This window comes from Lacerta agilis, chromosome 5 (genome assembly GCF_009819535.1).
Source record: "Lacerta agilis isolate rLacAgi1 chromosome 5, rLacAgi1.pri, whole genome shotgun sequence".
Taxonomy (NCBI): domain Eukaryota; kingdom Metazoa; phylum Chordata; class Lepidosauria; order Squamata; family Lacertidae; genus Lacerta; species Lacerta agilis.
In genome coordinates this window covers 61,145,043-61,169,105 of record NC_046316.1, presented here as the reverse complement: position 1 = coordinate 61,169,105, position 24,063 = coordinate 61,145,043, and the positions used below count along the sequence as shown (strand labels likewise).

Genomic DNA, 24,063 nt, shown 5'->3' with positions numbered 1-24,063 from the left:
CTGTGGAAAGAAGTGAGAATAGATTGGAGTTAAAGCTGCATGTGGGTCAATCCAAAGAGCAGGGTGCCTGGAGGAAGGAGGGTGGAAATAGGCAGTGGACTGAAAAGCATGAATTTGAGCAAATATGGGGTGGCAGAACTGTGTGGTTAACTAGAAGGACCAAGGAAGATAGTTGGACTTGGGCAAAACTATAAATCGGGCCTAAAGTCAGGAGGATAAAGCAGGAGTTGCAAGCAAGGTGGATTGATTAATGGATTTAAACCAGTGCAGTTTTAAACAAACAAACAAACAAAAAAGTCTAATGGTTAGACTTTAGTCTAAGTGTTTTTCATCCAATGAAGATGAATTGCCTATGTTTAGTAGGTAGAATGTAACTACCCACATTTTAGAAATGATCAAATTAGTTCTTCATTTACATAGAAAAGCTCCTTTAACCCAATGGCCTGGTTCATGCTTCACATTAAACCATAGTTAAAATAAGCTGTGGTTTAATGTGAGCGAGCAACATGCTGGTGCACACTGCAGAATAACAGACAATTAGCTTAATCCCCATTCCTGTTGTGCTGCTGAGAAATGTCATCTGGATTCAGGCTCATGGTTGGTTTTTCTCCAAACAAACCAGAACAGAAGCCAATGTTTGGTCTTTGTTTAAAGTTTGTAGTTTGGAGGAAACAAACTGCAAACCTAAATTGCATGATTCAACAAGCCAAACCATAGCTTATTTTCCAGGAGTGTAACAGGAAGAGGGGAAGAGCAAAGCAGTTGCAATTTCTGCTGTGTGGGACAGCATGCAGCTCATTCACATTAAACCATAGCTGAAAAGCTAGTTTTTAATGTGGTATGTGAACCAATTCAATGTACTGATTCAGTTTAGAGAGTTACTGCAAGGTTAATATGCTTATATTAACTTAATATTTATGAGAAACCTACATAGTTAAATGTGATTTGAAATCTTTTTTATTTTTTTATTTTTACAAAATCATTATTTTTATCCTTACTGTAGGTAAAGGGAGTTTGTAGGGCTGCAGAGTCTGGGTCAGGGGGGGTGGCTATAGTTTTGCTACATTAACACCCTGACAGGGGAAATATGCCAGTTGTTGGCATCTATTGTTACTGATGGCAGGGTGGTGTCAGAGTGCTGAATTTCATTCACATTGATTTGAACTTGCCTGGTATCTATTTGGTTGCAGGAATTAAGTCACCGTTCTAATCAAAATAGTCTTGTTTGATGAGTAGTAATTATTTGTGCACCTGTGACTTCCATTAGGCAGTTTAATGAAATAACGAGGCCCACGACAGCAAGGGAGATTCTATATTTGAAACAAAAAATTTAGAATAGTGACCCAAATGCTGGAAACAGCTTTCTTTAAAAAAAAAAAAGCTTTATTTTATTATTCGCCAATACAACTATTAATACATTCGCATATTACAAACAAAATAAACTAACATTCACTCATTATTACATTCACTCATTTTTACAAACAAAGTAAACTAACATTCAATCATTTACAGAAAAACAACAACAACAACAAAAACAACAGATAAAGAACAGAAACAGAACAAAACAAAAAATCGACCAGTCTTCCCTTGCATCCTTACATCTGGAAACGGCTTTCAAATTACCTGTCATCTTCATCTGAGAGTGTTTGAAACAAACATATATACACATTTATTTTGAATCCAGCCTGATGTTCATTTAGCAAGATAAATGTTTGGTGTTTTTTTTAAAAAGAAAAGAATAAGAAGATTTCATGGGCTATGTTAATTGGGTGACAGAGCACCTTTCCTTGTTGGAGGGGTCATGTTATATCCACCCAAAACGAAGCACTGGAAAACCACCATCAAGCAAATAGAAAGAGACTTAATTGCAAGCCATTTCCTAGGCTCTTTTCAGTCCTGTTTACTTCACAGAGTCTACTGCCATATTACCTTTTTGCTGCAGAATGATCAAAGTTGTTTGTTTCTACTCACTGCTGTTTTGCAGAATTACTGGAGGATTGCAGGTATGAAGTGCTGCAGTGAGAAATACCTCTATTGCCAAAAAATGTACTCAAATTTTGTATCATGTATCAATAATCTCTTTGGGAGATTACAACATACAGAATAAAATCTGGATTCTGTTTAGTGTGTGTGGTGCAATGCATCTTTAAAGTTGATGCTTTTGTGGTGCTGGAATAACTCAAAGGCATTTCTTTCTCTTTCTGTGGCTTTGTGGGCAGTGATGTTAGTATGAAAATGGCATTCTTTATTAAGGTGCCACCAGGAAAATAATGTTAACATTTCAGAAGCCTAGGTGGAAGGGCTGGTTTTGTCAATATGAAAGGGCAGAAAACCAGCTTCAGGCATAGGCTTTGCTCAGTTGGCAGCAAAAGGCATAGAAATTTAAGTGCAAAATGGATTTGACTGTAGTAGATGTGAGGGCATGTGACAGAGGCAGAAGGACTTGAGCAGTCAACATTTTTCAAACAAGCAGCAAGCTAGCAGAATTGGTAAAAGATCAAGGTAATGTCTTGCTTCAGTGTCCTACCCCCAAAACACTGTGACTGGAGAACCCTGATAAATTAAGTTCAGTATCTTTGATTAGAAACTAGAACTGTCAGTGACAGAGATACCGTATCCCCCCTACTCCCACCCGCTCTGCCCAAGTATTTTTCTTATGTGCAAACTTGGGTATAAATGTTTCACTTTTTGCAGGTGTACTATCTTCAGTGCTTTTTTCAATGTCTGAATTTCCAAGATGCCGCAGATTCCTTCAGAGGTCCCTGATTTGGTTTAAGATGCCTCAGGAAGATACTACTTCCCTGAATCTGTCTGAAACACCATGCTTCTGTTCAGGATTCATTTGAATCTGTTGCACATTTCTAATAAGATCTCTTTACCCAATAGAGAATATTAACAATGTGTGTAAGACTTGGAATTCAAGAAGAGTAAACAAGGTGTAACATGCTTTTGCTATCTCTACTGACTGTGTGTTTATTTAATTGCAGTGCATTGACTAGCCATTAAGTATCATGTCTGACAACGGAGAACTCGAAGATAAGCCACCAGCTCCACCTGTTCGGATGAGCAGCACTATCTTCAGTTCAGGAGGGAAAGATCCCTTATCTGCTAATCATAGCTTGAAACCCCTGCCCTCTGTTCCAGAAGAGAAAAAGCCTAGGAACAAAATCATCTCTATTTTCTCTGGCACTGAAAAAGGTAAGATGCTGCATTGTGTGGGTTCAAGACATTCTTCCCTTTGCAACTCAATTGTGCCATATGCATTCTTTTAGCTAGGAAACACATGCCTTACAGAACAGTGCAACATGGATCTCATTTCAGTGATTGCACTGGCACGCAAAAAACTAGCAACCAGCTTCACTGTTACTCAGCTGGGCAAATGCTGTGGGACTCCTTGGGTTTGTGTTCTCTTTCTGTCGGTCCCTCTCCCTAGGAGTAGGGGAAATCATCCGGTTGAGTACATGCAGGTTTTCTCTCTGTCCCTCTTCCTGCTAAGAAGAGATTGGCCAAAAGCAGGCCATTCCAGCCAGGGTAGATCCAAATAGAGTCCTGTGACAGAGGTCTAGCTGGAGGCAGCACATTGGAGCTACCGTATGCCTGTTTTCTCTTCCTCCCCCTTCTCCGGGAGGCAGAGAGAAACAGACTGGTATGTAGTCTATGAAATGGAGAATCACCCTTCTTTTTATGAGGGGATGGGAAGAGAAGCAGCCTATAGAATTACAACACAACTGAACATACTGTACACTCTTGTCTAGTTGGCAGGAGGCAATCCTCCCTGGATTCATTTTTGTTAAAACAAATTTAATACATGAAGTCAGACTATAGGCCCATCTAGCTCAGCATTGCCTACTGTCACTGACAGCTGCAATCATAATCCCATTCGTCTAGGAGCAAGCCCTATTGAATTTAATAAGACCTACCTCCGAGTAGACATGGTTAGGATTGTCTTGTAAATTTCACTAAGCCCACTTTTGACTAAAATTAGTAGAGCTGTGTTACAGACTTGTGCAGCTTTAATGTTTTGAAAGTTTGGAGGATTTGAGAAAATTAGACAAATGTTTTGGAGAAAATGGCTGGGTAAAATGAAAATGCTTACATCTTAATCTTCGTTATAGCCTTTAACTGCCCACCTAATTGTAAGCTTAGACTTGAGGTGAAAAATATAGGCTGCAAATGTACTTAGCTCACACATGTACAATGTTATAGAGCCAACATGCAGAAACTAGTTTCAAATGGTCACTTTCCAGTTTGAATTGCAAACACAAAGATGCAGGAAAATCTAGGCAAAATGCCTTCAACCTACCAAGCAAGAAAAGCAGACCCCAAAAAAGCAGGAAGCCCCCTCCTGAAAACAACAAAATGCCCTCAATTAAAATAAAAAATTGAGAGGGTCTGGGGGGCTTAGTGAGTGCCAGGATGGGTGTTTGAGTTTCCTTCTACATGACTTAGCTGAAATTTGGTACATGTCTGTTTCAAGATTTCCTGGTTACTAGAATCATGGGACATATTTGTGCACCTAATAGTTATGTTTAAAGAATATTTGCTGGCTAGGTTTACAAAATTTTAAAAGAGCTGTTTTACAGCTGTTTTCCTAGGCTGAATATTCTGTTGTTCTTGTAGGGAGTAGGAAAAAGGAAAAAGAAAGGCCTGAAATCTCTCCCCCATCAGACTTTGAACATACCATTCATGTTGGCTTTGATGCAGTTACAGGAGAATTCACTGTAAGTATGCCAAGCTTCTCTCTGTTCATTGTGTACTAACTTATGGTTGATAAGAAATAGAATATTTTCTTTTTAAGCACTGTTGTTATCAGTGTATTTCATCACTAAAAACATCCTCAATACATATTTCTCCTGTTGCACCAATAGGAAAGCTGTAGAAAATTGAAATAATGAAATGGGGTAAATTTAACTTAAAAGAGGTGTTATATTGCAAATTACTGTTTCTCAATTTAACAACAAATTGGACCTCCCTATGAAATTTTGATTATGCTGACTTGTTTCATTGTATTGTCTGTACGATCTTGAAATAGTGATTTTGTCCTGTGTCCATATGAATTATTTAAGTTTGTGGATTTTCTACTTTAGATGTAATTTTGTATTCTTTTCCTAGGGAATGCCAGAGCAGTGGGCTCGGCTGCTACAGACGTCAAATATCACCAAGCTAGAACAGAAGAAGAATCCTCAGGCTGTCCTTGATGTGCTGAAGTTCTATGATTCTAAAGACACAGCAAGACAGAAATATTTGAGTTTTTCTGCTACAGGTAATCTTCAGAATACTGTGGGCAAATTCAGGGGGAGCCTCAGATTGCTCTTGAGAAGCATTAAAGAATTTGCTTCTAAAATGAAGAAGCAGTCTGCAGTGAAACTCTTCAATGTATAGTGCTTTGGAGAAATGGCAGTGTTCAGTAGGCCAAGGTTCTAATGATGGATAAGATCCATTACTGTCCCTTTAGTTTAAATAGTTAGAAGAAGTTTATTTGAAGTACTTGATTGTGAAAGGATAAGTAATATCCATTAATTTCCTTAAACATTTTTGAGTCTACAATTCATATTTTGGTATTCTTAAATTTTTCGTTTTTAGTAGAAAGTTAAACTGAGTTACACACAATTGATTCCCAAAGGATGGAGGTTTAGAAGAAGGGTTGTAAAAAACTTGCAGGAATCATTCTATATTTTGATATGTTGTCATTAATAGTAGGATGGGTAATTGTAGTGAGCCCTTGTACAATATTGAAGGGGAAGTGTCTTGAAATTCTAAAGCTCATTAGCTAAGCTTTCAGGCAGACATAGTTGGATACAACCCTAAGTAATACTCAATGTTAACCCATTAAAATCAGTGCAGTTAGTCAAGTTTACGGATTTCACTCTGCTCTGATTCTGTTGAGTTGGATACAACCCATATGCTACTTGATACTTTCAGGTATTTTCTGTATTTGATGAGGACAGATTTTCAGAATAGTTAGAATATTCTCACATTACTAATGAATTTGATATCACACAGTTTTAAGATAGGCTCACAAAAGTGCTGTGAACTAACATCAAACGTGAACATGTAAATTTAAAAAAAAAACAGACAAACGAGGCTTATAATACCAAAATGAGATGAAGACTTGGCTTGCCCTTAATTTGGGGTTTGAATTCACATTGGTTAACGGTCAACAAGTTCGGTTTACCTACACATATAAAACTTTGCTATTACAGATTATCCTTATTTTTATGTAACAGTTTTGGTATTGGCTTTCTGTTTATGTAGAGGTTTTGTTTAATAGAAAATAAAACTGACTCTAAATGTTTTAGGCACCAATTATATCCACATTTATCTAGAAAGCTGGGTTCTTAAAAAAGTGAACCTATTCTACTGAGAGCATGAAAGAAGAATAGAGTTCTTAACTCACATTTCAATCTCTCCTATAGAAAGACCCCAATACTTTTCATTTATCATTGTTACTCCTATTGTAAAATGCTTTAAAATGTTTCAGTGTTTCTGTTGGTTAAATTTTCAAATTTCTCTTTTTTTAGACAAAGATGGATTCCCCTCAGGAGCACCAGCAGTAAGTGTGCATTATTACATTCCTTACATTTCTCAGAAGTATTCACACTGCTTAATTGCAGTTCTTGATGTGAATCAAGCCTAGTGAGAAACAGTAGCTTTCAAGCTTTGCTTTTTCAAGTATAGTCTGGTTTGAGGTATGAGTCACCAGAGAGACACTTCACCTGACTTTTTTTTTTTTTTTAAATTAAAGCTGGATACATCAGTAGATGGGATTCTTTCTTGGTCCACTCCTGTAATTTATGACATCACTTGTCACATGGTTGACAAGTTCAGAGGCTGCTGTTGTATCAAAACCAAAGTTCCATGTATCCACTCCCTTGCTTGCCAATTGAAAGACCCAACCACTCACCCCCCCCCCCCCCGGTCCAGTGTGCATCAAAACATTGCTTCTCCTTTCCTTCCTCATTTCGGCTGTTGAGAGGTTATTTTTTGTCCTTTTAAGTTGGGCTTCTTTGGCCAGTGCTTTTGCTGGCTTCGTGTGCTGCTGTTACTGCCTCCTGCAAAAGCCTGTAGGGAAGGGGGAGAGATCATATACTTTATTCACTCCACAGAGAACTTGGGGAGTGGGTGGAGGGAGTGCAAAGGCAGTAGCAGTGAGGAACTGCTTGAAATGCTATTATCGGGATAGACAAACTGTGGCTATAGGGCTGCATGCAGCTCCTAGCCTAATTTTAAAATGTCTCTGCAAGCAATCAGTTCAGACCCCTGGCAAGAGTGATCTGCCTCTTTCCTAGCAGCCTGTTGGGCAATGGAGAAAAGAGAGAAGTGGTGGTTCTGGCCCCACCTACTGCAGGTATGCCACCCTCAATAGATTAGTTCAGAGGCAATGCAACCCTCCCCCCCCAAAAAAAAGTTTCCCACTCCATACTATTCTGTTATTATAGTTTTGTATAATTCATTATAATGAACTTTCTAAACGTTCTATATTAGGGCTTAATTTCTTTTACTTCTTTCTTTTTCTTTTTTAAAAAAACAAAACCCAAAACTTCTAGCCCAATGCAAAAGGGTCAGAGCCTGCAGCGCCTGAAGAGGAAGATGATGATGAAGTGGCTCCTCCGGTTATTGCCCCACGACCAGATCATACAAAATCAGTGAGTCATTATATTTCACCTAATAGTTTCTACACTTGATCTTAGCCAAAAGGCCGAGAAGCGATCATCTAATAGTTTCTGTCCATAATGTACCAGTCTCCAGGTACAATGGGAACATGATTTGGGAGTCTTGTATTCAAATCTCCCTTTAGCCAGAAAAAAAAATCCCTAGATTTCAGCAGTGGTCCTAATCTATAGCTTGGAAATAATATTGACCTATGTGGTATATATGAAGCTCTTGAAGGGAGGCAGCAATGTTACATAAATATATAAAGTAGTGGTAGAATCCTTTCTCATAATAGCAGTACTCTTTGTGGAGGCTTTCAGCCAGCCATTTCCTCCAAATTGAGCATTCTACCTCTCTCCTTCCATTGAGCTGGGAGGTGGGGTTGTTTCGCTGAGCATGTTGATACCTGCCTCTTGTTGTTCAGTGCCTCCACTTTGGTTCCATCTCCTGTTAGTACTCCCCACTTGAGTTTCCTATTAGAGGGGGCGACTGGCTTTTACTCTGAAACAGCATAACTTATGCAGTGATAGCTTGGCTTGAATAGTTGTTTCTGAGTTTGCAAAGAATGTTTTAGTAGTTGTATACAAGGGAATGTTACTGTAATTTGCAAAATTGTTTAGGAAAGTTCTTATCTACCATGCTCCATTTAGAGCTTAGTTCTATAAAGGATTCATATGACTGTATGCTACTGTAATATACAGCAGTCAGTTGGGTCAGTTGTTGTAATTAAGTCCCTAATGCTACAAAAACCTATAGATATTCATATCAGCCAATAGGCTGTAGTAGCCGTGGAGCCACATTGACTAAAAGTCGAAACAAAATAGAAAATTCTTTCCAGTAGCACCTTAGAGACCAACTGAGTTTGTTCTTGGTTTGAGCTTTCGTGTGCATGCACACTTCTTCAGATACACTGAAACAGAAGTCACCAGATCCTTAAATATAGCTGTCTTAATACAAAGAAATTTCAGAAATAGACTGGAAAGAGAAGTGGCTGAATTACAACTAATCACCAAACTTAAAACCATGGAGAAACCTGGTTTGAACAAAGACATTGGATTCTTATCTCATTATACATAACAAAGCCATCTTTAGCCATCTCACCCCTTGCCTTTCCCTGCAAGACTAATTGCAGCCGTTAAGAGTCGTCACCTATCAGCTGATCACCCATTTCCACACCTATCAGCTGATCACCCATTCCCACATTTTCCACACCTATCAGCTGATCACCCATTCCCACCACCCTTCTGGGTAATACCCCTCCCCACTCCCTCACTATATTTAAGGATCTGGTGACTTCTGTTTCAGTGTATCCGAAGAAGTGTGCATGCACACGAAAGCTCATACCAAGAACAAACTCAGTTGGTCTCTAAGGTGCTACTGGAAAGAATTTTCTATTTTGTTTCGACTATGGCAGACCAACACGGCTACCCACCTGTAATTGACTAAAAGGATAGCCATAAATCTTTCATGAGAGATGTTCAGTATTTGTGGCAGTTTCAACCTGAAAAGAGATTTGTTACAGGAATATAATGGCTTTATAACTGATATTTCCTTGCAGATTTATACGCGATCCGTAATAGATCCCATCCCAGCACCTTCTGGTGACACAGGTGACACAGTTGCTAAATCGGCAGATAAGCAGAAAAAGAAAGTTAAGATGTCAGATGAAGAAATCACGGAAAAGCTGCGTAAGTTGAAATTCTAAGTCAGCACTTTACTAGGGATATGTATATGATTAGCCCAAAGTCATATGTACAGCAATTGTCCCTTCTAGTCACACACTGTATTTAACCTTATTTTGGCATCTTTTCACGCCTTTGTAGGAATTGTGAGCAGATTCTGCTGAAAAGAGGCATTGTGTGAATGGTGTCAGCATTGTTATTGCTAGCTAGCAATCCAGGAGTTAAGGAAATGCTGAAGCAGGAACTTATAGCTGATGTATTGTTAAGGAGCATATCCTGTGTTTGCACTGTTCTCACATTATTTTTCACAGGAAGCAAACATTTTTGTATGAATAGACCTGTATAGGTACAGCTCTTCCTATCCAGGATAGGGACAAGATATGACAGTGTTTTAGAAAGTAATGAAAAAGTGGCTGTCTGTACTACATTGAAAACTGCTTTTACTATCCACTTCTGAAAGTGTGAATATTTAACAGAAAGGCTTTTATCAATATTTTGTTACGCTGCATTTGGTAGCTGCTTAGAGCAGTGTGCTTGAGATGATCATGAAGAGTCTTCGTCTGTTTAAAATAATAACTTGCGTGAAGTAGTTTGATTTATGAGAATAGTTGTGGGATCTTATAGAACAGGCGTGTCCAACAGGTAGATCGTGATCTACCGGTAGATCACTGGACGCCTGCGGTACCTTTACCTTCTCCCTGAAAAAAGCTCAACAACTTTGACCTGAACCCCAAAAAGGGGGTAGATCACTGCCAGTTTTTAACTGTGAGTAGATCGCAGTCTCTTGGGAGTTGGCCACCCCTGTTATAGAAGTTTCAGCATTTCAATAATCTTCCAGGCATGTATATGTTGCTCATACAAATTCCATTGTCAGAAGTAAAGTAAGCAAAAACTGACTTCCGAATGCTCATAATTACACCTGCTAATCATAATGAAGCAGTATATGCCATGAGTGATATGTACAATTGAGGTTCTTGTAAAGGTTTAGATCACTGAAGAAGATAAAATGGTGTGGAAACTTAACTTTCTTTCTGTGAACGGAACACTTTGCATTCATGGAACAAGGTTTTCCTGCTTCCTCCTTCCTTCTGTTGCCTCCTGTACCTCTTGAAAGTTTGCTCCTGAGGTTTGGAGTATCCTTGGAATATGGTGTGGTATATGGGATGGCTCAGGAGGCATCAGGTTGAAAAGGGAGTTGACAAAAGTCCTTGCCCCCTTTAATTGAACAAAGGAAAAACTTAGGAACTGAATCAGCGTTGACTGTTGTATTGGTTGAAATGTTATGTATTAGCTTTCCAACGAAAGTCAATAGTGCATCTTAGCTGGTTTATAATACTCCATATGGAATTTTCTTTTTAGGAACTATTGTGAGTATAGGAGATCCCAAGAAAAAATATACGAGATACGAAAAAATAGGACAGGGGTGAGTACTGACTATGAAATGAGTTAGTGGAAGACCCATTTTCTTTGTCTTATTTGGTATTTGTTTTTTGTTTACAAAACCAGAAGTGTCAACAATAGATTAGTATACATAACAACAACCTCCAACATAAGTTTAAATTTTGAAACAATTATTTTGAGTGCTTTGCTACTTATCCTTTACTTTATGGGATGAGGAGGAACATTTGAAAAAGAATTCCAGTCAGCTTGCCCTTTATTTGCTGTCTATCTTTGGGCTGTTACTGGGGCAGTGGAGTATGGAATTAACTTATCTTAAGCATCAGTTATCTGACTAGTAGTCTGTGTCTAGATAATATTGCAAAATGCTCTGTTAAAAGGAAAGTCTTGCTTTTCCTATTTTTTATTTTATAGGCATTGATCTTATTCTGTTGAATTTTTTAACCTAGAGCTGGAATAAAAACAAAGCACAGTGAAAGTTAGTGCAGCCTCTTTACCTGCTCATGCACATATGCATTAGAAATGTGAATGTTAATAGAATTGTGTATTTTCTTTTCATAGGGCTTCGGGTACAGTTTTCATTGCCATTGATGTAGCAACAGGACAGGAGGTAGGAACAATATACCTTCTACCACCTTTGAATTTTCTTTTTAGAGTGGTCAAATCAAATGTTACTGTGCTTTGGTTTTTTTTTTTTTTTTAAAGACTCATCTCCCAGTAATTAATTCCTCATAGCTGTGTGCAGAAGTAATTGCTTTGTACTGTAGAATCAGATGATAAATTTTAAAATAACATTTTGCAAAAAATCAATTGCATGAAATTGGTTCTAAATCACCCTTCTGCAACCAAGTGGCTTCCAAATCTTCTGGACTACAACTCATATCATCCCAGAATGCTGTCTAGGGCTGATGGGGTTATGGTCCATAACATCTGGAGGGCACCACGTTTGGGAAGGCTGTTTGAAATTCCAAAAGAAAGTTAAGTTGTTAGTTAAACTCTCCCATGTTTTTATCATAGAAAGCTGCTTCTGTTTAAAGAGTTAAATTATAATTTATAATTCGTTATGCTGCCAGCATTTGTGACTATGATGTTTGTGAGAGCTTCCCCTTTCCCAAGTTTGTGGGAGAGCTAGTGCTTTCTTTTTTCTTTTGCAATAGAGTCTTATCTGTCACTGTTAGTTCATAATTAGTAAGAACTGAAATAATGACTTTTAAATTGTGGAAAATTGAGTTTCTTGAATATTGAATATAAATGTGAATCAAAATTGGTGTCAAATACTGTAGACCCCATTTTTTGGGTGAGAAAAAATGGATACACACCACTATGCCTCTTTTTGGCTGTCTGGTGCCCTTGTTTCAGATTCAAACCATAAGAGCTAATTTTAGTACCTGGCTCATTACACATCCATCATAGATACTCCCTTTCTTCCAAATATTACACTTCCAACCACAGCATTATATGTTATCAGGCTTAATTGTGTAGACTTGTTGCTGTTGTTTTTATTTCCTTCTTCTGAATGCAATAGAACTACCTTATGTCCACCCCTGCACATTCTTGGCTCTCGTAGTTTCAGACTTTGTTGTTAGTGAACATTTCTTTTGCTGCCAAAACATCCTGCCAACTTTTGTCTGTGAGGATTATGTTAGTTAATTGGATCAGTTGATCTGTCAACAGCAACCAAATGGTTGTCTCGGGAAAAGGAGTGCAAAGAAACTACCCATTTGCCTTTTTATTGTAACATTAGGAAATGTTAATACTACAATTGTCTTTCTTTGAATATAAACTTCTGTTGAATCCCTTTTCAACCTTTTTAGGTTGCTATTAAACAGATAAATCTTCAGAAACAACCGAAGAAGGAGTTAATTATCAATGAGATCCTGGTAATGAAAGAGTTGAAGAACCCAAACATAGTCAACTTTTTGGACAGGTAATGAAGCACATGCTATAGCAGCTAGAAAGTTCAGTTTGGACATGAAAACCCAAGTTCAAAGCCTTACTAGGTTGTGAAGTTCACATCCTTGGACAAATTGCTTTTGCCTTTTTTCCATCTCTTGCAAATTTTGAGAGACCAGGGTGCTCCTCTGAGTCTTTCTAAGTAGGGTGGGATAAATATGCAATACATAGTAGACTGGTCTCTCTCCTAAGGTACAGAACACATTTAAATATCTGATACTTTTGTAATATAGCCTGAAATAACTCCTTATTTCCTGTATCATTTGTTGTCGTAAGTCAGGTTATCAGTTCAGCTTTTTAAGAAGTCCAGATAATAGAGGCATTTTATATATTAATAACTTCATGGATTTACCAGACCTATATTTTGTAGACAAGGGAAGTGTCTGATACAAGACTGATGTTCCTGGAAACATGCACACAGACCTTCCTGCTGCAAATACTGCTTCAATTTTGGATCTTTTCCATATACAGTGGAACCTCGGTTGGCGAACACTTCGAAAGTCGAACGTTTCGGCTTTTGAATGCCGGCAACCCGGAAGTGAATGCTTCCATTTTTGAACGTGCCTTGGAAGTCGAATGGCTTCTGAGGCGTGTTTCTCTATGTTTCCAATGGATTTTGCTAACCAGCAATTGAGCCTTGGTTGTCGAATGTCTTGGCGGTCGAACGGTCTTCCGGAACGGATTACGTTCAACAACTGAGGTTCCACTGTATATTTTCTCTGGTCTTTCCAACTATTTTGCATTTTGTTTTTCATCATTTTGTTTTTGGTTTGGATAGCCTGAGACCTTCAAGTGAAGGGCTGATTATAAATAATTTCAATAAATATTTTTGTATATTTTCTGTGATGTAAATCACATTGAGATTGTGTTGTACATGGTGATACATAAAGTTGTAATAATAGTAATAATTATCTTGTCTCAATAATTTGTTATGTTTGAACTTCATCAATTTCTACCTTCAGTTTCCTAATGGAAGATGAATTGTTTGTCATAATGGAATATCTGGCTGGTGGATCCCTCACAGATGTCGTTACGGAGACTTGCATGGATGAGGCACAGATTGCCGCTGTCTGTCGAGAGGTAGGTGATTGATCGAAGAAAGAGAAAATTTGCTTCCCTTAGCTAATTGACTTTTATTATAATTGCATTTACATTATTGAGGCAGGTTTATCAAGGCTGGGAGTGGGAAGCCTGTAGTCCACATTTGGGTTTGAGCCTTGGGAAGTAGCAGTGGCCATGCATGTCTTTTCATCTTCTGAGATACAAACCACAACTTTTTAAGAGTACACACTGTCTAGTTTTCACCAAGGTGGCATCCGTGTATCTAGTCTACCAGTTCAGACCACGGGAGGGCTTATATAATGAAATGCTCTTCACAGAAGAAAAAGATTTGAACACATAGAGAACAACGTTGGAGAAGAGCAGCTGCTGATCCAGTTGTAGGGATTTAACTCATACTGGATGCAGTAGCACTCTCCATAAAAACATAGGTTAGTAGTTTGAAGAGTTTGGTGATGATTCTGGTGTATGCAGCTATTGTTAGGTTACTGTTGCAAGATTAATGAACTGCAAAAACTACGGAGAAGGTTTAGCAGAGATTTCAGCTGGCGATTAGTTCTTTCATTCTTTTTAAATAAGAGAGTGACTAAGCAAAGTATGGCAAATGGCACAATTGACAAAAATAACAAAGTGTATTAGATAAAGAGAAGGAAGACAGCATAAATCAAGTTTTGAGATAGAGGGTGCACATTGTTTTATAGACCACTGGAAAGGCACCGTATTTTTCTATACTGTGATCATGCTTCCTTCTGAAGTAAGCACATGAAAGATCTTTCACTGAAAGACAGTGGATTGACCATAATTATGTCAATATTTATTAATGGTTTTGTTTGATGTTTTTATCTGGAAACTCCTTTGATATTAAAAAAGGGTGAAGATTTCTATCATGGACATATTGTGTGTATTAAACTTAAGATTGTAAATATGGAACATAAATTTTAAAATTGCTAGACTATACAAATAATCTATTACCTAGTAAGTAAAGAATTGTTTGAGGTTACTAAACTGTCTCTATCTAGCCAATGTGAATTTTGAACATGTCTAGACAATATCCCTCCCATTGTTTCCATACAGTGTTTGCAGGCATTGGAATTCCTACATGCCAATCAGGTTATCCACAGAGATATTAAAAGTGACAACGTCCTATTGGGAATGGATGGATCAGTTAAACTGAGTAAGTGCATGTCAGTTACTTCCAAACTTGAAATATGTGGCTGAACAGTTGAATGGTGTTACTTTGCACAGAAGTTTCACAGCAAAATTCACCGGTATGAATTTTAGTGTAATAGCTGCAGTGACAAATATAATTCTGGGCTCAACAAGTCTTTGCCACTAGAGTGGCTATGTGGCTGAGAAGACAGAGAGAATATATTATTCGCAAGCCACATAAATATTTTTGCATGTATAGATCAGATTGCAGTATAAAATAGGTTAAACTAAGTCAGCTTCATAACCCATGTTTTGAAATTGGTTTGTTTTGAAACTGACACAATGGACTGATTCACACATCATGTTAAACCATGGTTTAGTGCCACATGCATGAGCTTACACACTCCTTCCAATGCCCACAATATGGCTTTGGAAGCATTTAATTGCATTTTTATTGACTCCTGGCTTCTAGTGCCATTTAGATAAGAGTAAAAGCTGTAGATGGTATGGCAGAGAACCTGTTTGCCTTTAAACTAAACAAAAGATCTGTTCGCTTTTATTTAAAATGCATCTCTGGGTTATTTGTGGGGCATAGGAATTCGTTCATATATTTTTTTCAAAATTTAGTCCGCCCCCCCCCCCAAGGTCTGAGGGACAGTGGACTGGCCCCTGCTGGAAAAGGTTGTTGGCCCCTGGAACTTTTGCACATACTCTGCAAGTTTGCATTTTTTTGAACCAGCAGATGGCAGTCTTGATTAGACTAACCTTGAAATTGTTCAGTTGGCCAGAGTCCTCAGTACCGGTAGCATTCTTCTCTTCCGCTTCAGTTTAAAATTAGATTTGAGTAAAACAGCTAAGACTCAAGATTGGGATAATTAAGAAACCAGAAGTACAGAATATTAAATACTGCAACAGCTGCCTTCAGTAATTTTAACTTGTGCACTGCAATAATAGATTAGTAAAACAAATACGCTGTATCATAGATTTATGAGCTTAGTCAATAACTCCACAGATTCCATTAAAAATTGTGTCTTATAAGTTTAAAACTTCACTGAGGGTGGGGGCTTGCACTAAAATGAGATCCTTTTTCACAAGTCCCATGCCTTTTGTAATAGTTGATAAACTGAGCTCTGAATTCCTTCACCACATCATGTTGCAGCTGGGCTGAATGTGCAATAGTGTGAGGTATAAATAAGATGGTAAATCTATGAAGTGGTAGAATGAGCCAAACCATTTCTCACTGCAGGTGTGTGCGGAGGTTACGTTTGTGAAGGGCCCTGCCAAACTAGCACACATAGAATGGTCTGGGCTACTGTGTCTTTAATGTATTAGGCTTTAAAAGAAAAAAAAATGCAGGGGACTATTTCAAACCTGGAATCTGCTACTCACAATTTAAAGTGGTACAGTCCACTCTACCACCTCATTCTGCTACACGTGTTGCAATAAGTGGTAGAATGAACTGCACCATTGTTGGTGGTGGATTCCGTTGCTAAAAGGATGCCTTCTGGTGTGTGTGTGTGTGTGTGTGTGTGTGTTGAAGTAGCATCGTGTGAGCATTGAGACATCTGTAGCTTTTTCTGGAAGCATAATTGGGTAACAGGGATACACCCAAAGTGTAGGTAAAGGTAAAGGTAAAGGGACCCCTGACCATCAGGTCCAGTCGTGTCCGACTCTGGGGTTGCGGCGCTCATCTCGCTCTATAGGCCAAGGGAGCCGGCGTTTGTCCGCAGACAGCTTCCGGGTCATGTTGCCAGCATGACAAAGCTGCTTCTGGCGAACCAGAGCAGCGCACGGAAACGCCGTTTACCTTCCCGCTGGAGCGGTCCCTATTCATCTACTTGCACTTTGATGTGCTTTCAAACTGCTAGGTGGGCAGGAGCTGGGACCGAGCAATGGGAGCTCACCCCGTGGCAGGGATTCGAACTGCCGACCTTCTGATCAGCAAGCCCTAGGCTCTGTGGTTTAACCCACAGCGCCACCTGGGTCCCCCAAAGTGTAGGACTTACTACTAATTTAACTTTCCAATAACTACACTCTTTTCTTCTTCTTTTTTGTAGCTGATTTTGGTTTCTGTGCACAGATTACTCCAGAACAGAGCAAACGTAGTACTATGGTTGGAACACCTTATTGGATGGCTCCTGAAGTGGTCACACGAAAGGCCTATGGCCCCAAAGTGGATATCTGGTCCCTGGGTATCATGGCTATTGAAATGGTTGAAGGCGAACCCCCATATCTCAATGAAAACCCTTTGAGGGTAAGGCATAAGTTTTCAAGAACTTTCGATTCCCTGGAACATAGCAAAAGCACAGTAAAAACCCACAAATTTTGAATGATTTTTCAGGTCCTTTTCAGTTCTGATTTAAACTCAGATGCTCATAAAACCACATTTTTTGTTTTTTATAATGCCAATGTTTGTTTATTTGTTCTTGCAGGCATTATATTTAATAGCAACAAACGGCACTCCAGAGTTGCAGAACCCAGAGAAATTGTCCCCAATATTTCGTGACTTTCTAAATAGTTGTTTGGAAATGGATGTAGAGAAAAGAGGGTCAGCCAAAGAACTGTTACAGGTAAAGCCGCTGGTATCTTGCAAATGGCATCAGTTGTAGACAGTGCTTTCTGTTGACAAGTCAAGCTACTGTAAAGGAAGACTGATATATGATCAGCAAATTCAGAAAAAAATGGGATAGAACGGGGAACATAAAGGTAAAAAAGAATGGTTAAATTCCACATTATGCTAACACAGTGGTTCTGTCAGCACAAGCATTTCTCTTTGCCAGGTGGAAGAATCTCCCTTCTCCTTGCCCTGTTGCATTGTTCTGGGGGTTCTCCTGACTCTATAGAGTGCATTGGGAGAAGGGAGGGAGTCCTGTTGGGCCAGCAGGAGGCTTTTAATTGGCTTCTGTTAGTGCACCGAGATAGCAGAATCCAACCTAGTATCTTTGCACATCTTAAAATTTTATTAGTAGATTTATATGACCACTGATCAATGCATGTTCCCTGGACAACTTTTTAAAAGAAAGTAGTAGTAGTAGTAATAGCAAAGGATTGACTAAGGATTCAGCTAAGTTTTACTCAGAGTAGACCTGTGGAAGGCAATGACCATTGGTAAGTTAATTTTAATAGCGCTACTCTGAGTAAGACTTTGCTGAATACCACCCACTAATGCTGATCCTATTTCAGTATGACCTAAGCACAGTAGGTAACCTGTCTCCCTGGTCATCTTCCCTTTGCATTGTTTGCTACCGGTAAGTGTGTGACTCAAAATGCTGCTGCTGCTGCTGCTGCTGCTGGAATTTCCTTTTAAGTGTTCTTTCATTAAAAGGTTGTTTCTTTTCTTTTCTGATAGCATCCTTTCCTGAAACTGGCCAAACCTTTGTCAAGCTTGACGCCGTTGATCCTAGCAGCCAAAGAAGCAATGAAGAGTAACCGTTAGCATTGCTGCTGTGGCCTTCATCATTTTTTTTTATTTTTGTTTTTTGTTTTTAAAGTTTTTCATAATATATAAATTGTTGCTCTTGTTAGGGAGGTTGAAAGTCTGCAAAAGGGAAAAAAAAGATCTCTCACCTGGAAGACACAAGAGAAGAAAAAATGGTGGTGGTAGTAGTGAACTCTTCTGGAAGAAGTTGTGAACTGAATCACTGGCCTTTTCACCACTTTTGCAGACAACTCATATGTATTTTGCTATGCCTGGGAGGTGTTTTTTATGACTTTGCTGTACCAGATCCCATTCATTGTGCTCTGTTGGGCACTTTCAATACTTGAACAACAGATTCAAGCTTTTGGAGGGAGGCATTACCTTGATCGGCTGACCTTCCCCCCTCTCCCTTACATTTGTCAGTCATTCAAAATATTGCAACCTCTGAGTTACTAAAAGGCAGATATGGTAGAAATGTGAAAATTCCTCTTATTCACCTATCTCTTAGCATACAATTTAGCTATAACTGTATTGTAGCATTAACCACCCAGCCACCAAGGAACTGTAATTTTTTCCCAATGACTGTTCTTAAAGACAGAAGAACATGAGTAGAGGGGAAGAAGAAGGTTCAGCAACGTCTGATACAGAATTTTGTTGCATGGACTTTTTAACATAAGGGAATGATGCCTCTGAATTTAGGAGATTGAATACATGTGGGGAAGAGGAAAAAAGTGTTGCTTTTCTTTTCTTGGTTAATGCTCAAACCATCCCTTGGGCTTGGGGAGAGAACTCCATCCCTGTGACTTGTCTTCCATTCCTTCCTTGCCTGTGTAGGCTTGTTGGTAACATTTTAAAGGGATGTCTTGAAAGTGTGTGGTTTTATAGCAAAGTGTTGTATCCATGTTCTGACTTGGGCTTTGGGCTTTATGCTGGTGCCTTCTGAATTTTTAAATTGCTCTTCTTTGTCTTAAGTACCTTTTGTATATGTTGTACATTTCCCCTCCAAAGCAACTTTGGAGCTGTCAGGATTAAGTATTAGAGCTCTCTTCCTTTTTATATGTATAAAAATGTATATGTTCACCATTTCTACTAACAAAGACCCAGCAGATTTCCGAAAATAGAAGATCCAAGACTTTTTTGTATAATTCAGCCAACTGAATCTTCTGAACACCAAAAGTGCTATTCTGTGGAGACAAACAATTGGAGATGGCAAAGTAGTCTAGATTCAACATTATTTGAATTGGCTTGTGAGTGGCTGCAGAACCTTGCCTTCTCGTGGTGATCCTTTCTCTTGAAAGACTTACCAACTGTTATGGCTGAAGACAAACACAAGATAAAGTGCCTCCCTAAATGAAAGAAAGTGATTGGAGCTGTAGAGGAGCTGATTGAGGTGGCCAGGTGCACCGTGGGGATTCTTCAGTCACATCAGCCTTCTAGAAGCACTGCGTTTTATGTGCAGCTCTTTATCAAGAATTGCTAAGTGATGTGCCAAACAGTAACATAACAGACTTATTAATTTGGTGCTATAGCTTTGTCGCATTCCTATGTGGTATTCTTGGGAGAACGTTTTAAAACCCTAGCTAAGAGGCAGTCTTTAATTCCTTTAATGCCTGGTGGTCAATGAAAAGCCTGTTTCTTACCTGTGAACAATATTAATATGTGTTGACATAAGAGCATCATTTCTGCTGGGTTTTATGAACAGGTTTACAAAATTCTGGGTTCTGAGTCATTGCATTGCAAAGGGCTCCATTCCCTCAGATCTTGGAGCTTCTTGCACCCTGCTCTGTACCAACAAATGCCTTATTAATGCTGATGAAAGCAGTGCCATACTCCAACCTGCAGTCCTGTGTCCTATGAGAAGTATTCGTTTGAAAACTGTAACAAAGCAGTCCAGTTGCTTTCAGATCATTTTGAATGTGTTTTGGTTTAGTCCAAGAAATGTGGTGTCCTGGTCTGAGTGGTATTTTAGGTGGTTTTCTTCCTCTGGCCATAACTTGCAATACAGTTACTATAAAGTATAGAATAGCCATGCTCTTAAATTTGATTTATGTGAGTCAAACAAAGAGATTTAAAGGATTCTCTACAGTTACCTTTTCTTACCTTTGAGCTGTCGTCTGTTGCTGGCAATAGAATATGTGGAACCCATGACTCCTGCTGTGAGATAAGTGTATGTTGGTGTTTTTATGGTAGCAATTAAAGGCAACACTTCTGAAATAAACAAAAAACAGCATTTACTGATTTTTAATGTGATTAAAAATTATCTTAAATGAGTAGTGACTGCCTCGTCATGAGGGTTCTCAAATCCTCCTTTAAAAGTTGCTTACAATTTGGGTTGGCTCAGGACTTGCTGAAGCAGGACCCACTGGCAACTCTTGTGCCAGTCATGATCATGAGTACTATCACAGCATGCCTGCATGGGTGCTCTTAAGTATAGCAGCTTTGTACTACGGCAGTGCGTTCATCTAATTTCCCTGTCCACTATTGCGATAAAGGGTTAGGGATAGAAGCAGACATGAACTGAATGGGAACTCTGTGTAACGTGAGTCATCAGGAAGTTCCTGATCATTGCGCAGTGATGCATGTGGTTTGTATGGTACACGGACTGAACATGTATTGCCAATGTCTTAAAAGCTTGGTTTAGAAGTGGAAAAGTGGCAGTCCTTTTCTCCTCGTCCCCTCTAATTTCTGGTTTGAATGTTCAAGATTGTATCTTCTGGGCACTTCAGTATAGTTTATGAGCACAGGAGTAAGAACACTTAGCATAAAATTGCATAGGTTATTGACTCCTAACTGCTCTTCCTGCTAAAGATGCCTTAACCAAATTTCCAGGCACCAATGTGAGTAAATATTGATCCCATTCACATAGTTACGGCTTACTCACATGGTCGACTTAGATTAGATGTTAAGCTGTTCAAACAGTATCCTGAATACTCCAGCATGGTACCAGATCCCAATTCAATGCATTGCTGCAAAATACTGTTTTGTAGAGTTTGAAATAGTCGTAGCTGAGCATGTATTGAAGTGTTCAGGGCAACCACTTCATAGCTTCAATATTCAGTCTGAGCTTACAAAAAATCACCATGTATTGAAAATGGCCTCCCCAAATACTCGGTTGAATCAGTCTTTGAGTGTTGGGCATGTTTGCAATGGTTTGCAAAACATTATGGTTATTGGTGTGAACCTACAAGGAGGAGAGAAGGATAGAGAAGGGTATCTCATTCCATGAAAGCAGGCTACCTGGAATGATGAATTCCCAATTCTGCCCCACCCCTGCAAAAAAACCCAGTTGAAATAGACATGACTACTTACCACAAATAAGTTTAGCATTTGCTGGTTTGAATGGAGACAGTAACAACTTGAGAATATAACTGATTAACTTAAGCAATCACCATATGTGTTCTCTGGAGTAGTTTGGAGTCAATTAAACTCTGCTGTTAAGGGTTACAGAATTTCTTTGTCTTCATAGCTGGAATTAAGTACATCATCTTGAAATTGTTTCCTTCTCTTTGTTCCCTTTCTCTCACTTCATCAGATGGAAATGAAAGTAGTGCAAGCTTTCAGGGTTTCCCACCCTGTCTTCAGATTTTGTTGCCTTTTGTTTAATTTAATCCCATTCTGTTATTTAATTGTTACTGCAATATTAACTACTGTATTTGACTATGTTTAATGACTTTGTTCTTTCAGGGCTAGAAATAAACATTTCTAAAATGCTTGATGGTTCTCATTCTCTCTCCCACCCTCCCCAAATACAGAGGCCTACTTGAGTTGTTAATAGGGACAGAGAATAATTTTTGTTTCGTACTATATAATGTGATGGTTCATTTGATGTAGACTTGCAGCTTAGTTATCATTTGTCTTCAAAGCTTTTGTAACACCCAGCGAGCAGCTGCAACTTTTCTGTACTAAGCACTGTTTTCAAAGCAATTCTGTAAAAAACAGCCATGAACATTTCGCTCCATGTTTTTTGTGCTGTTAAGGTTGTTATACAAGTAGATGGATCAAATTGATTCTTCGGCATCTGTATAAAAAGCCCTTAATGGATACTTTCTGGAGATGAATTTTAGCCCTCTGTTTGGCAACTTAGATATTTTGAAGATGTGCTTAAAATTATAACTTGATTGCAATGTTTTGTGCATGATCCTATTGTTATGGTTCACAGAGTCAACCACACACCTTTGCCTCTGGATACTGTCAGTTTTGTTAAGAATCAGGAGTGTCCATTATATCTAGTACCCTGGGACTAGCTCAAGATGTCAGAAAAGATAAAGCACCATGTGATTACCCCAGGCCTGCTTAGACTTTTGTCCCATTTCTGGATTTACTCTGGATGGGTCTGCATCCCAACACCAGTTACTTGATTCATAAATGAGTGTGCAGAGATTGTACAGTTGGATATGGCTCCTACTGTGTTGATCCTCAGAAATAAATTGAACAGGCCTGCCCTGAGTGCATTTGCCTTCCCAATGAGGATTCTGATTATATTTAATAAAATGATTCCACCACAGACAACTTCAGTCTAAAATATAAACTCACTGGGTTGTATCCAATGCTTATCCTACTTACAGTAGCCCCACTGAAATTGTTGAACATGACTAACTTGGGATCCGCTTTAGATACAGCCCTTCATTGCCTGTGTCAGTCATGTGATACACGGAGTTACTGCCATTCTTTTACCAAAATGCCAAGGGACACCACCCCCAAACAAGTGCTTCTAGCACCAGTAGATAGTAGTCACTGTAATGTTAAGAGAATTCATGTAATGTTATGGGAATCCAGTGTTTTATGCGTTCTACTTCACCAGAGCCTAGAGCAGTTCCAGTCCAAGTTTTACAAAAAAGTTGCAAGTGACACAGCATCCAGCGAAAGCTAAATAAATAAATAAATAAATAAATAAATAAATAAATAAATAAATATCCCAGCATGCACCTGAAGAAAGCAAGCTTGCCTGCCGCCTTTTTCCTTCTATCCTCTTCCCCCTCTTTTTAGTGTTATTATGTGATCTTAACGCCATCAGCTTCTAATGAGGTTAACTGATACAGGAAATGTGGCAGACACACTTTTTGAAAAGTAAATTGTCTCCATCCCCATCCATTAAAAAAAGCGTAAGTAAAAAAATTAACAAACTAATCTAATTGCTTTACAAACAAGATCCTGAAAAGGACCATAAAGAATCAAATGGGAAGCTGGGTGCTCTGAGCTTTGCTACTGTGTAAGTGTAGCATTTAAGGAAACAGTTCTGAGCATGCTCAGAACATTGGCTCCTGGATCTACCAGGAAAGTAACCTGCTAATGTGGCTCGATTGACATCATGACAATAGGAGGGAGGGGAGAACTGCACAACTAGGGGCTAAGAGCTAGTAGCTCCAACATACAAATATCTGAAGGTATCTGAAGAAGTGTGCATGCACACGAAAGCTTATACCCAGAACAAACTTACCGTAGTTGGTCTCTAAGGTGCTGCTGGACAATTTTTTAAAATTATACAGATTTACTATCATGTTTTATTCCTGCTTGGAGATAAATGGAGCAATGCTCCCCCCCCCCCCGGGTGATGCAGAAAACTGATTGACCAGAGAACTGAAGATTCACAGAAGACTGGCTTTGAGATTTTGATGGAAATTCTCTTTAAAATTGTGTGATAATTTACATGGGAGGGCTAAGCCTTTGTTGCCCCAATAGGCCCTCCTCCACTGACTTTAATCGAGGTAGGAGAAATGAAGAGTGGAAAGAACACAACCATATAAAATACTA

At 38.9% G+C, this 24,063-nt stretch overlaps 1 protein-coding gene and 1 pseudogene across 1 annotated transcript in view; one reads left to right on the top strand and one right to left on the bottom strand.

The window, feature by feature from the left end:
* Positions 1-19,395, top strand: part of PAK2 (p21 (RAC1) activated kinase 2) — a 36,606-nt gene extending 17,211 nt beyond the window's left edge. Inside the window, exons 2-15 of the mRNA XM_033150151.1 lie at positions 2,988-3,198; positions 4,621-4,721; positions 5,113-5,263; positions 6,522-6,553; positions 7,548-7,646; positions 9,212-9,341; positions 10,695-10,758; positions 11,295-11,343; positions 12,548-12,660; positions 13,649-13,766; positions 14,820-14,919; positions 16,952-17,148; positions 17,327-17,464; positions 18,244-19,395. Coding sequence (XP_033006042.1) covers positions 3,012-3,198; positions 4,621-4,721; positions 5,113-5,263; positions 6,522-6,553; positions 7,548-7,646; positions 9,212-9,341; positions 10,695-10,758; positions 11,295-11,343; positions 12,548-12,660; positions 13,649-13,766; positions 14,820-14,919; positions 16,952-17,148; positions 17,327-17,464; positions 18,244-18,330 — 1,566 coding nt within the window. The 5' untranslated portion in view covers positions 2,988-3,011 and the 3' untranslated portion in view covers positions 18,331-19,395. The remainder of the gene's footprint in view (positions 1-2,987; positions 3,199-4,620; positions 4,722-5,112; positions 5,264-6,521; positions 6,554-7,547; positions 7,647-9,211; positions 9,342-10,694; positions 10,759-11,294; positions 11,344-12,547; positions 12,661-13,648; positions 13,767-14,819; positions 14,920-16,951; positions 17,149-17,326; positions 17,465-18,243) is intronic.
* LOC117047699 lies at positions 7,646-7,711 on the bottom strand (annotated as a pseudogene).
* Positions 19,396-24,063: the final 4,668 nt, after the last annotated feature.